The sequence below is a fragment of the Argentina anserina genome, chromosome 5 (assembly GCF_933775445.1).
Source record: "Argentina anserina chromosome 5, drPotAnse1.1, whole genome shotgun sequence".
NCBI classification, from domain to species: Eukaryota; Viridiplantae; Streptophyta; class Magnoliopsida; order Rosales; family Rosaceae; genus Argentina; species Argentina anserina.
Genome location: NC_065876.1, coordinates 14,692,050 through 14,706,329, shown reverse-complemented (window position 1 = coordinate 14,706,329; position 14,280 = coordinate 14,692,050). Strand labels below are relative to the sequence as shown.

The window sequence follows — 14,280 nt, the reverse complement described above, 5'->3', positions numbered from 1 at the left end:
AGTCTAATTTTCTTCTTTGTACAAGTAGCCGACATAGATCAGACAAAGAATCTAAGGTGTGAAATGCTACATCGTGAGTCATATCCTTCTTATAATATGCACACTCCAATTCCAAAGTAAGAAGGTCATCATGCATAAAATCTTGAGGATAAAACTTCTTAGTAAGAAGGAGTACCTTTTGAGTTTCGAAGAGGCTGAACTTATCATGAGGATCCAAAGTTGAAGTGAGCATAATGATTTCACAAGATCTGTCATTGAACCTCTTATTTAGCTCACTTAATTGAAAGTCAAGTACCGCATTAAATACCTCTACATGGAAGTGGTGCTCATTGGTGATGAAATTCTTCTGTTGACATGGACGACCCGTACCATCAAACCAACGAGCACTCATATCAGGCATAACAATATCATGTTTCTCACAAAAAGATGCAAGAACCATAACTAAATCATCTCAACCATCATCTCTCATATCTTGTAGAATTTCTTTTGTACATTGAACAAACTTCATTGCTTCTCCAATGTCAATGTTTTTTCATTGTAATGCTTGACAAAGTACTTCTGTGACTTTCATGACTTTATCCATCATAATCAAACAAAACACAAACTCAAAGGTTCTCAAAGCTCTAAGAATACCACTAGCTTCTCCCTGAATAGGTAAGGATGCAGTGTCCATGATATGATATAGGGTTGTTACGGTTGAACCAAATAATTCAATCAAACTTTTAATAGAGTGAAAATGAGAGCTCCAACGAGTACTAGCTGGTCGTTGCAAAGTACAAGTTTGATTAGACCCCGTACCTATTTGATGAATGAGAATAAGTATTAAATAGTGGTAAGAATTTAAAGTAAACCAAGAATATAAAAAATCTAATAATATTAATATAATACAAGTTTGATTAGAGCCATACCAGTTTGAAGAGTGTTAAGAGCTATCAAATCTTGGATTTCATCATCTCTAGCAGCTTTTAGTGCACCCTTGCGCTTAGCAGATGAATCGACAAAGTTCACAACTAACAACAAAGTAGAAAAGAAGCGGCATAAATCATGAACTCCTTTAGCCGCACCATTCAATGCTAGCTGCAACCGGTGAGTAAAACAATGAACGTAATATGCAGATGGACACTCTGCTAGAAACATTGCCTGTAAGCCATTCCAAATACCACTCATGTTACTTGCTCCATCATATCCTTGACCACGCATATTTCTCACGTGCAAATTGAACATACTAAGAACTTTAACTATCTCTGATTTAAGAGTTAATGAGGTTGTGTCAGGAACACTCACTATCTTAAAGAACCGTTCTCGAATAAAGCCTTGACGATCAACAAACCTCAAAACAATAGACATTTTCTCCTTGCCACCTGCATCAACTGCTTCATCAACAAGAATGCAAAATTTTGTATCACCAAGTTCTTCACAAATCATTTGCCTCACTTTATTACCAAGAATGTTCAAAAGCTGCTAATGAACAGCTGGACTTGTGTACTTGGCATTTTGAGGACCATTTTGCAATATCATCATATCCTCTTCACTAGCCATTCTTTCATAAGACTTCTTAACTTGCCTACAATTTCCACCATTAAGAGAGCTTTCAGATTCATCATGGCCTCTAAATGCTTGTCCTTGGTTTGTTAGAAGTCTCACAGCCTCTATTGCAACCTTCAACCTTAATCAATTATGCTCCACCTCTTTTGCTGATTTTTTTACAAAAATTCTCTCAATTTCAGTAGCCACATTTCTCAGTAAGTACCACTTCTCCATGGCTTCATTGTGTGGACTGTCTTTAACCCCCATATGTACCTTGAGCACATGTTTATCCTTCCAATTTCTCAACCCATCTATAGTAAACACAGGGTGAGGAGTGTTTTCTCTATCAAATAGAAAACATGAAAAACAATATATCTTGTCTTGATCCACCAAGTACTCAAGCCAAGGATGACCTTCAAACCAATTCTTTGTTTTTTTTTTCAAATCCAAAACCAACCACCTTGTCATTTTTTACGCCCGCTTAACATAATGGTTTCGCTTTCCATATTCTTTCATAATCGACTCAACTACATGCACACACATATAGCAGCGTCGGTTGGCGGCCCTTTTTAAATTCAAATGTGCAACAGAGGCGGACCTACGTTAAGCTGTGGGTGGACTCAAGTCCATCCGAAAGTTTTCTCATAATTATTTTAACATGTCCAATATAGTTCATAATGAGTGCTCAGCAGGTTTTATTTAGTATCATAACTTACATGTAGTCCGCCCGAGTTCGATTCTCATCCACAACAATTCATTTTTTTCTCTTTCTTCTACTTCTTTTTGTGTGGAATTCTTCTTTTAAATATATTTTCCTTACATTCTCTCAATGAAAATGGGCTCAAAATTAAAATTGAACTCAAGGACTCACACACTCCTTGGTTTTGGTCTTTTGGATGTTTTTATAGGCATACAAACATTTCTTTTAGCCTAATATTTGACACATGAATCTAATATACTAAAAAAATTCTTATCACTTCAATTAGGAGAAAAATTTCAAGTCCATCCTAACTTAGAATCTTGAGTCCACCACTGATGTGCAAGACACTAAAGGACGGCGCAGTTCTATCACTTCTATACTCGATCAAGCAAACTCTTCAACAACCTCTTGGGACAAAATCTCATCTGCTAAAGTTCCGATGTTTTCATTTCGATGACATGCTACAATATAGAAGAGTTCTTATGAAAGTCCCTGTACGTTGTCCTATTAAACAAATTCAACATTAATTGTAATATAAGCTTAGTTTTGACATCAAGTGGCTATCTCTGCTAGCAGCCTATTGACTCTAATTTCTTCTGCCACCATACCATCCCTTGTAACAAAGATGATTCATTTTCTAAATGCAACTGTTTCATGGAATTCGTAAGATTTCTCTAATATTTCCCAGGAGATTGCCAAAAAAGCACATTGATGTATCTTGAAATCGACATGACCAATTTTAAATTTTAGGGGAATTGAAATGGATCAATATAATTATAGAACTAAAATCTACTAGCTAATATCCTTAGAGTATTGTCCCGTCATATTGCCAACCCTTCGTAGAGTCTATTATCCTACGTTTGTAATATCTGTATATCTGATATATTAGACCCAACATGAAAGTATAAGCCCCTACCTAGGTGCTAATTAAGGTGACTCATAACCTTGTCATCCATTCTCATCTCCAACTAGGTTTTTTGGGCAAACTAAAAATCACCGAAAAGACCAGTAGGTGATGAAGTTCCAAGCTTCTAACATTCTAGCACAAAACCAAGACAAACCAAATGTCACCCATAAGTATTGATTTATATATGGTTATAATTTATCAGCTAGGTTTTGTTGGTTTTTTCAAATTGGAAAAGACTTTTCCAATCTTGGAACACTAGGGAGTCTTCTATATAAAAACTTGTGATGAATCTCACATGTGTGCTAGAGTAATCAGATCCTTAACCATGAGCCCAAAGGTAGATCACTACCTAATTAGAACCAAACCCTAAGTTTTCTTGCTCCATGCACGTGAATTAGTTTAATTAGGTCTAATTAAGTTGTCACGACGATCATGATCAACACTAAGTTTGTCCCTCAAATTATACGACTCATACATCAGTAGGGATTCCATTATTTGATCTCGATCTCATGTTCCGTCGTAGTTCATATGTTCGAGGTGTTTTGTTCTTCATCGATTTAAAATTTGAAATCGCAAAAGCAGAAAGAACGGTAAGAACCAAACACATGGTACATTGGTAGTGCATCGACCACCTGAACCAGAACAGAACCCCCAATTGTCTATTGCACTTTGGACCATTGGATGCCGCTGGTCTGTCACGTCACATGGTGCACGTTAACGTGAGTTTGATGGTCTCTCTCGATCATTTATGGACAAATAATTAACCACTTAACTCAGTGTCACACGAAACAATCGATACCAAAAAAAATTTCGTATGTGATGGCGCTAAACAACCCACACTACCTAGTCAGCCTACTTATTTCTCTCGCTCAATTAACTATTGCACAACGGAAACTATCTAATAATCGACAATGTGTATACAAGCCACACGCACACCAACAACACAAATGTTTACGGGAGTCCGCTCCCAACCTTGGTCTACCCAAACCCAATCTGCCTAGCCACTCACTTAGTGAGTCTACACTAATCACTCAACCTAAGGGTACAATGAGGATACAATGAGGCTTACAGCCTTCGCAATTCTGACATGCCCTATCTGCCTAGCTCTCTATTGTGTTTCCCTCACCCTTATAATTGTTTTCTCCCTACTTGTATTCTCACACACTCGATTGTGATTGTCTCTCACAACTTTCTCTTCTTACCAATGTCAACCCCATTGGCCTAGGTTATGTTGCACTACAATTGTGCATGGCGGTTAACACCCCTAACTGCCCTAGGGTGATGTGGCAGCCTGCATGTTTGCCAAACAAGCATTAAAACTTCCATGATACAGCCCACTAACCTCACTACCTTGCATGAGTAACTACTGGTCATATTTTCAAGAATGAGTAACCACCTTGCATGAGTAACCACCCACTAACTTAGATAACTGCCTACTGTTTTGGTAACTACCTCGGATAACTTCATGCATGCTTGATAACCGCCCACTACTTGCTTGGTAACCGCCTACTACTTGTGAACTGCCTAGTAATTGTCATGTATGAGTCATGCATGCCCCTGCACACCAAATGTCATAGCCACTGCTGTCGACCTACATGCACGCTACGCGCGCATGCTTGCTTGCTTGCTACATGTGCTTGCCTGCCACCGTGCCCTCCCATGTGTGTTGTTGTCTTGCATCCACGCCTATGGTCAGTGCTAGCGAGGCTAATCTCTAGCCTATAGGTCTACCTGCTCTGTGCTAGCGAGGCTAATATCTAGCCAATTGTCTGCCTAGTGTTTGCCGAGGTCTGCTGGCGAGGCTAATCTACCTGTCGTTCAGATATGTCCACTTCCTTGTTGGCGAGGCTAATATCCAGCCTACAGGTCTGCTAGCGAGGCTAATCTGTCCGCATCTGCTAGCGAGGCTAATCTCCAGCCCAGCCCTTGCACTTGTCTCCGCATCTGCCTTGCATGCTAACGAGGCTAATATGCCTGCATTTGTCGAGGCTAATAACTCCGCATTACATTGCATTGCTTGCCACCTGACTCTGTGCTTGTGAGGCTCTTGCTAGTGAGGCTAATACTCAGCCAACCACTATGCTAGCGAGGCTAATACCTCCGCTACTGATTTGCCTTGCTTCTTGCATGCATTTCCTTACATGCGTGAGCCTCGCTGAGGCACGGCCCATGGCTCATGCCATGCCCAGCCTTTCAGGCTCTAAGGTTGTAACACCTAGCTACAAGCAAAACAATCAAACCATAGATAAGAAGAAATTTAAGAAATCGTGTACAATCTTTACTCTTGTACGTTTTGATTTGTTCGTCTGTATGGAATATCACCAAATGAATGAGTTGTAAGATTTATCCATTGGGTTATAAAATCGATCTGAGATTTTAATTTCAGAGCTATGCATTATGCATCGATAAAAAATAAGCAGATAAATTTTTAATGGGTGTTTTCAAATTGTGTTTACACAAATTAAAGGTTAGATTCAATATTTCTTAACCTTAGCAGATTTTTATATCGCTCGCATATATTGTGTGATGAGAATAATATGGTATAAGAGAATATATGTTCTGGTTATGCACCAATAGTGGAATGATTCAATAAGTTATCATTGTATGTGTTGGATTTAGAGATTGGCTGGAGATAATAATGCCACACTTTTTTCATTGACCATTATGAAAATAACCATCACTCGGGTATCAAATATACAAATACAAAGTGCTCTTATTGTGATGGTTCTAGTCATGTGTCAAATTGCGATATATGTAGTTCGGTTTTTGATATTATTACGGTATTAAAATGTATAACAATCGACTTAACCGCATGTTATCTTGAATTGACGAAACAAGATTGCCCACCACCCAACCATTTTATCGGATGAAATAATCACCAATTTCAAATCATAATATCGATTGACAAGAAATTGAGAAAAGAAACAAAGAAGCTAGAAAATGACAAGTACGGAAAGAACGTCCTCATTATTATTATGAATAATAAGGGAGATCGTTGGTTTATAAATGAGGCCACGTCGAGACTCCTCTTCTTCCTCATCAGCATCATCTTCTTCATACAATTACAAACCCATTAGCATTAGCAGCGGGGGCAGCGTTAACAAACCGCCGCCGCCGCCGTCCCAGGAAAAGGGTCTCCGGCCTATCAGTTATTACAAGCTAGCAGTTCTCGTGTTCATGGCGGGTCAGTCGAGGAAATGGATGATTCTGGTGGCCACGATTTGGATTCAGGCATTCACCGGAACCAACTTCGACTTCTCGTCCTACTCGTCGGTGTTGAAATCCGTGCTGGGGATTTCGCAAGTGCAGCTGAATTACTTGGCCACTGCCTCCGATTTGGGCAAGGTTTTCGGGTGGTCGTCCGGTTTGGCCTTGATGTATTTTCCTTTGTGGGTTGTGCTCTTCATGGCTGCCTTCATGGGGTTCGTCGGTTACGGCCTTCAATGGCTCGTCATCCGGCAAATCATCGTCTTGCCTTATTTCGTGGTACGTACTTTCGTTTCCCTTCTTCTCTATTAACATCCCTAAAACTTGGTATTTGCGTTTGTTATTATGACGTACTCTTTGATTTGCTCTGAAATTTTCATTACGTACGCATTGCTTTTTAGGTTATTATTCCCAAAAGTCTGAAGTGGGCTTTCTTTGGTTTTGTGTAAGACGCAAAATTTAGGTGGATGTTTACTTCATCTTCAACTACCTTTTTTCCAGAACTGTGTTTTTTTTTTTGCTATACACTGGAACCTTCAGGCATTTTCGTTTCTTTCATTTTTACTTCGAGGAGAAATTGTCAATATCAAACAAAACAGAGAAGAAGAATACAAAGCTTTCCTTGCCGTTCATTTATTTGTGGGGTTTGCGTACGTGATGTCCGTGTGGCTTGCCGTTCTTTGTTTTTTTTTTTTCTTAGTATCCGATTTTGTTCTACCAGTTATGGTAGCTCATTTAGTCATCTTTTTTCCATTTTGGAGTTTCATTTTTGTTGAAGTATTTTCTGTTCAATCTAACATGCTAGCTTAACAAACATTCAGTCAGCCACCATAGTTACTGTACTAACCCGTTATTAGTTAGAACTTTGGACAGATAGACTGGCTGGTATGGTACTATGAAACTTTGATTTTTTTTTTTTAGTATTTATTAGAAAAATAACATATATTTGGTTTCAGATAGATTTTGTTTGACACAATATTAGAAACAAAGATACTAAATGCTAGATTTCATAACAGGATTTGGCCTTGGCCCAGTGGACCATCATATTGATTGCCACACTTGTATTAGATTTTACAGTTCTTAGTTGTATAATTTTGATCTCATGCACCACATGAACTTCTAAATTAATTCTTGACCATAATATGGGATATATGTTTATCCCAGTTAGTTGTAAGAAGACTTGAGGAGACTGTTATCAGTATTTGGCATATCTATTTACTTTAGGTGAGATGCAACGTAAAAGTTATGTATTCAAATGTTTGTGGTATAATCTTTGGTGTGATGAGAATTTTAAAGAAAAAAATAGATAGGTGTATCTAGCTTTACGTCATCTATTTTTCAACTGATTACTAACAGAAAAGAGGAAGATCGATATGGTTTAGATAGAGAGCCGTTATGTTTCTTTTTTCTCCTTCAGATTTTTATTTCCAAAGAGAAAAATTGACATTATGAGTAAATCTGCGGTGGTAAATAGAAAGCATAGTTATGTTTGGTGAAACCTTACATCAATATCTGCATTTCAACAAAGTGTTTAAAACATCTTTGCATGATTGAAAATGACCACCAGCAAAATTATTGGAAGGATACCACTTGGTACTGTTAAGAGTTTGGTAGTATTTTGTTTTTTTTATTTCCATATGTATTTGCATTTTCGTTTTCTTTTTCTTTCTCTATTCTTATGTACGCTAGCTGGTTTTTCATTAGGGTTTAAGGTAATTAACCATTCCGTATACCCTTCCTGGGGATCGACTATATATGATGGCTGTACGTACAAAGCCTCTCTGCATTGTTGTTTTGATAACTTTAAAGTAGAAGAAGACCTATAAAATAAATCTATAACGTTTATATGCTTCCTTAATCAAACTAATCTATATAGTAAATGAAGCCAGAATCAAACTGTTTGGTTCTTCTGTCTTACAACTAATCTTCCCAGTTTCAACCTAACTTTGAGACACTACTGGAGAAAAACTTTGTGGCATTGCATGTGCTGGATCCAGATATAGCAGGCTGTATTGTTTATCAATCTTAATCACATAGCAGCGTACATAAGAGCACATTTGCATGTGATGGATGACTGGATGATTCATTATTAATAAATAAGTTTTAATTCTTTGAGTGGTATAGCTGATTAATTTTAAATTGTGTTGAAATGACTTAACTAAGAGTCTATGACTATGAACCCTTGTGAATTTGTAATAGTTTGGTGGATGAGAAGATAATTAATTTAATTTTTTGTTATGATTTTTCATGGCCTACAGATGTTTCTTCTGTGTTTGTTGGCTGGGTGTAGCATCTGTTGGTTCAACACAGTATGCTTCGTTCTTTGCATTCGGAATTTCCCAGCTAATCAACCCTTAGCAATATCACTCACAGTGAGCTTTAATGGTGTAAGTGCGGCCTTATACAACCTCGCTGCAGATGCAATTGACTCCTCTTCCACTTCTTTATTTCTCTTTTTGAATGCTGTCATTCCTCTTATCACTTCTGTAGCAGCATTGATCCCAATTCTCCGACAACCCTCTCTCGACCCCCTTCCACCTGATGGAGTTCGTCGTGACTCCATCATTTTTCTCTTTTTGAATATCCTAGCTGTTCTAACTGGCATTTACCTTCTTCTCTTTGGTTCATCCTCTTTTGACACAGCAACTGCTCGCGTCTTCTTGGCTGGAGCCATTTTCCTACTCATTTTCCCTTTGTATATTCCTGGCATTGTCTATGCTAGGAACTGGTTTCTTCATGCCGTTCATTCTAACATCCGCATTGAAGGTTCAGGCTTCATTCTTGTTGATGTAGATGATCTCGAGCTACACAAAGAGCTCCTGACTCGTGAGCCTAGTATCAATGGGAATGGATCACTTTCTCACCTCTTGGTCTATAATGGTGCATCCGCTGAAAGTTTGTCATTTCGAAACAAGAATGCGGAGTACACAGGGTGTTTTGGAACAATTGTTGGAAAGAATCAATTGGCAATGCTAGGAGAAGAGCACTCTGCGAGACTGCTTGTGAGAAGGTTGGATTTTTGGCTGTACTACATTGCATACTTTTGTGGAGGTACCATTGGTCTTGTTTACAGTAACAATCTTGGACAGATAGCTCAATCACTAGGGCAGAGCTCCAATACCACAACACTTGTGACTCTCTATTCATCGTTCTCATTCTTCGGCCGGTTGCTATCAGCTGTACCCGACTACATACGAGCGTAAGTAACTTCCAGCTCTAAACATCTTTTGAGAGTTTTTTTTTTTCCTTCAGAATAACACCTTTGAGAGTTACGTAAGACTGAAGCAAAAATTGTGCTTTCGGCCCGGTGCTTGTGTCCATGGTTTTGATTTCACAATTTTGGTCCTTGTGTTTGAGAAATCGTTACAATGCTGGTCCTTTCCATCTTTTTGACGAGGAAAGGTACATGGTCTTGAAGTCCATCATCTCCCAACTTAAGAATGAAGAACTCTGCTCCTGAGAATGACCTTCAGCTTCTGACATCAAAATGACAAAAAGGACCAGTGTTGCAAAGATTATTCAACAAAAGACCGAAATTGCGACAATGTATAATATGATTAATATCTGCACCAAAGTTGCTATGTGAGGAAAACTATGGACCGAAAATACACCTCTCCAAGCGTAGATTGGAGCTCTATTTCAAATCACCTTGTTGGCCGCCTCCTATGTACTTGTACATCGTGTTGATCCCACCTCTATATATAGGAGAGGCATGGACCTCCCAGTCAGTACACATCATTTAAGTACTAACATAATTACATGAGATCTAAATATCTAATAGCTTCGCCCTTCTTTAAGCAAAACTAACAAACTGAATGATACCATAAATGTGCAGGAAGTTCTATTTTGCGAGAACAGGATGGCTAACCATAGCACTTTTGCCAACCCCAGTTGCTTTCATATTGCTTGCTGGATCAAGCGGTACCTTGGCTTTGCACACCGGCACTGCACTGATCGGAATGAGCTCCGGTTTCATTTTTGCGGCTGCTGTTTCAATTACTTCGGAGTTGTTCGGGCCTAACAGTGTAGGTGTCAATCACAACATTCTCATTACAAACATACCACTTGGTTCACTTGTTTATGGTTTTCTAGCTGCAATTGTTTACGATGCCAATGTAAGCACTGGCCTCAGCATCATATCAGCTGACACAATAGTATGCATGGGGAGGAACTGCTATTTCCTAACATTTGTGGGGTGGGCGTGCATATCTGTTTTAGGGCTAGCTTCAAGTGTGCTCTTATTCTTAAGAACTAGACATGCATATGACCATTTTGAGCATAATCGTTCAACACAACTGTACTAGCTTAGAGTGTTGTTAGCTTACAGATAACACATTCCTTAGGTTACTAAATTTTGAAGGGAGTGACAACAAGCTTTATTTCTTAAGCTTTGAGAAAAAGTTTAAATTTAACAAAATCAATGAAGCTGTAGTCCATATTCTTGTACTAATGATGATACAATATATACTGAGGTATATTGAGGCTAATATATATAAGATCATATTCATGAAGCAATACTTTAACAGTCTCCATGTACAATCAGATATAGATTGGGTCCAGGAAATTCCACTTGCACAGCATTTATACTATCTGTGATACTCTTAATATATTCTACAACGTACACTCGATGAACAGGCTAAACAGCATTGTAGGATTCTCCGAACGTGCTACTATACTAACTTCTGAGGCCTCAATAACGTAGAGAAATAGTATATGTCGATGTTGAGAAATATAGAAAAGGAGAAAGAATAGTACTTTTACATCTTTGCCTTAATCATAGAAAATATTGGAAGAAACAATGCCATGTACGTACATAATAATGTATCAAAACTATATCTTTTTGGATTTTGCTGCCTGTGAAATCTCAAATTGTTAAATGTGATGAAATTTTGTAAAGATGATTTTTAATAATATATCTAAATATTGAATCATTTGTGATGAAAAATTTGACTGAAAAATGTGCTAAAATTAGAACATCACTATGTAATTTCAGAATGAATGTTCACTTGAACTGGATATATATATATATATATATATATATATATATATATATATAGCAAACTGGTCTAGTTAATTAGTGCGGTAGCACCCTGCATCAGATACTACACACAAACCATAATAAAAATTGTTACTTTTTATAATTTTTTGAATAATTATTGAGAAAATAATAAAGTTAGCGACATTTTATAGTTAATTAGTTGAGTTTCTAATAATCAGGAAATGTAGCAGATGCATGTTCCTACGAAATTGGTAATATCAAGAAATGTATTTCGCATGTCAGATCACAAGATGGACATGGTTGACATCTATGCACGAAATTAGACGTAAGGATTAGTTATGATTTAATGTTGTGTCTAAAACAAACTTCATTCAATAAGGAGATATCAAAAAAAAATTATATATATATAGCCCTTTTTGGCTGCGGAGGTCTGCACCACTGTTTTAGTGCGGATTTTCATTTTGCATTACTTTTTCGATCATATTTCCTCATTTCCACCGTCTAGTATTTAGATAATATTATTTAGATCATCTCTGTAAAATTTCAGCCAATTTGGTGATCGTTAAAACCCTTAAAATTGTGTTTTCTATTAAAACATGAACGGTTTATGTTTGACATAATTCAATCCGTCATTTTTTTCGATTTTGAGGACCTTACCGATCACTAAATTTGCTGAAATTTTGTAGAGATAATCTACACAATATTTAGATACTAAACGGTGGAAATGAGGACATTCATCCGAAAAGTGGTTCAAAAATAGAAATCCACACCAAAATCATTGATGCAGACCTCCTAATTTGAGAATATATATATATATATATATATATATATATATATATATATTCCTCTTTCATGGTTCACAAGCTTGGCATGATTGCCATCTGCGCACCATTACGACAGGGTTGTTGATGAAATGACCTTTTAATATACGAAGATGTATCAGTATATATACTGCCCTTCATGGAGAAACATAACCACATTACACAATTCTTTACCATTAATTAATTTCTCTCTGAAAATTTCCTAATTATATAACAATATTGTTATATCAAAGATGGTGTCGAAGGGTTTGTTTGTGGTGGTAGCGATCGCGATCCTGTTCATCAGCACTGGAAATGCAGTAGATGAGGAATGTGCAGACCGTTGCCAATACAATTGCAGTGGAAGTTACAGTTGTTTTATGAGATGTGTAATAGCGTGTCCCGACGTCAGAGCTCAGTCAGCTCATCAAGAACTACCCTTGGATCATGATCATCCTCACTACAACTCTGCAGACATGGCTGCTCAACAACCTGGTGCCACAAACAAAGAAATTGTATGTAATCGATCGTTATCTTGCCCTCCTCCTATGTACAGTATCTTATCTATCTTTGCCTCACTTGACTTACTGTGTTTTTTATGACAGATAAACCCGTGAAGGTGGGAAGTAGCATAGATCACTACGCATCCAATAATCGCAACATCAAAACTCCTATTCCTACTGATGGTTACTAAATAAATAATGAATAAATTGTCTGCAAAATATGCATGCATGGGAATGTTGTTCAACAAAGTTGTGTTATATATTATAACAAACTAATAAAACAAATAATTAATTATTCCAGATAATATATACTATGTATGTGTGTTGGTATATATAGTTTGATATATCTTACTTATTATTTCTTTTCAATTGCCCCAAGTTTGTGGATTGTTACAGATCGAATTAGACATTTGGTAAAATATTTGGCTTTCAAGAAAAGGGGTACGTACCGACTGTCATAACTCCATTTTTCATTCCCCTTTCTCCGCACTCGCGTCTTTAGAGGTGAAAATTTCCTTCCGACCCGACCCGACTTTTCCAGCCGACTCCGGCGGTTTCAGGCGATCAGGCGGACCCAGATAGCTTCATCTCCTCCTTGCGCGCCTCCATGTGGTGGTGGATCGTGGAGTAGCACGCCGGTTTTCACGCATCGAAGCCCGGAAGTCGACTCGAATACCCGTCGGTAACCCGGTTGTGTTCTTCAATTTTCCGGCGAGTTTAGGCTTCACCACCGGTCTCAAAATCCTTCCCTCAACATCGTCAACAACCTCTCCAAAGGTTTTGAGCTAAATCGAAAGGTAAGAACTCGAACCAAGAAATTTCAATTCTACGGTTCTTGATTTGAGATTTTTCGGAAATTCTGAAATTGGAGGTTTTAAGCTTTGATTTAAACTTTGTTGTGAACTAAAAAGTTGTTACGAATGTCATTTAGATTGTAGTGGTGAAATTTGGTGGTCATTAGTGGCGGTCGGTGAACAGTGGCACCGCATGAACAGAGTTCATGAATAGTACTGTGAACAGTGGTCGTAAACAGCACTCAGTGAATAGTAAATGTGAACGCTATGTAAACAGTGTGTTTGAACAGTGTTTAGTAAAACAATAAAACATGTGCAGTGTTTTATGAACACCATTTAGCTGTACTGAAAATCGTCACCTGATATTTTACGTATCATTTTCTAAGCATTTTATCATGCTATTAGGTGACTGACGAAACGAGTGATGAAACTATTTTCAGTGTCGTGGAAGTTGCACGCAGGAAATGAGGTGAGTAAACCTCACAATGATCATCATGATCGAAGTAGTATTATACTTATGAATTTAGTTTGGGTTGTCACCATAGTCGTTGCATCACTAGTTTATAAAAATTATTTTAAAAATATGTTTTGGTTTAAATTACATGAACTTGATCGTCTACGGTTCATGGGTAAGTGAAACTCTATTTTAATAAATGATTTTGAAAAGGTTTTTGTGATTATGGACTATGGTGAATGTGAGTAAATCTCACTATGACGAGTCTACCATTGGCGGTGACTCATATTTACGTTTTCTTAAAAAGATCGAACTATGACATGTATATAATATAGTGGGTTATGTATGTGTATAAAATGGTAAATACAATACATATATATGAGTTGTTA

General features: G+C 37.5%; 2 protein-coding genes across 2 annotated transcripts; one reads left to right on the top strand and one right to left on the bottom strand.

Moving 5' to 3' along the window:
• Window positions 1-482: 482 nt before the first annotated feature.
• LOC126793237 (uncharacterized) lies at window positions 483-1,947 on the bottom strand. Its single transcript, XM_050519699.1, has 2 exons — window positions 909-1,947; window positions 483-798 (listed from the first exon to the last, which is right to left on the bottom strand). Exons 1-2 carry the CDS (start codon window positions 1,423-1,425, stop codon window positions 533-535), a joined length of 783 nt encoding a protein of 260 aa, XP_050375656.1. The 5' UTR covers window positions 1,426-1,947; the 3' UTR covers window positions 483-532.
• A 4,240-nt stretch (window positions 1,948-6,187) lies between these two features.
• LOC126793210 (protein NUCLEAR FUSION DEFECTIVE 4-like) lies at window positions 6,188-10,808 on the top strand. Its single transcript, XM_050519669.1, has 3 exons — window positions 6,188-6,620; window positions 8,600-9,540; window positions 10,177-10,808. The coding sequence occupies exons 1-3, from the start codon at window positions 6,312-6,314 to the stop codon at window positions 10,643-10,645; spliced, it is 1,719 nt and encodes a 572-aa protein (XP_050375626.1). The 5' UTR covers window positions 6,188-6,311; the 3' UTR covers window positions 10,646-10,808.
• Window positions 10,809-14,280: the final 3,472 nt, after the last annotated feature.

Excerpts from the sequence above, each read along its gene's own strand:
- LOC126793237 (XM_050519699.1), bottom strand. The coding sequence starts at position 1,425 with ATGATTTGTGAAGAACTTGGTGATACAAAATTTTGCATTCTTGTTGAT. Across the intron at positions 799-908 it reads TCTTAACACTCTTCAAACTG|GTACGGGGTCTAATCAAACT; the intron begins GTATGGCTCTAA and ends TTCATCAAATAG.
- LOC126793210 (XM_050519669.1), top strand. The coding sequence starts at position 6,312 with ATGGCGGGTCAGTCGAGGAAATGGATGATTCTGGTGGCCACGATTTGG. Across the intron at positions 6,621-8,599 it reads TCGTCTTGCCTTATTTCGTG|ATGTTTCTTCTGTGTTTGTT; the intron begins GTACGTACTTTC and ends CATGGCCTACAG. Across the intron at positions 9,541-10,176 it reads GTACCCGACTACATACGAGC|GAAGTTCTATTTTGCGAGAA; the intron begins GTAAGTAACTTC and ends ATAAATGTGCAG.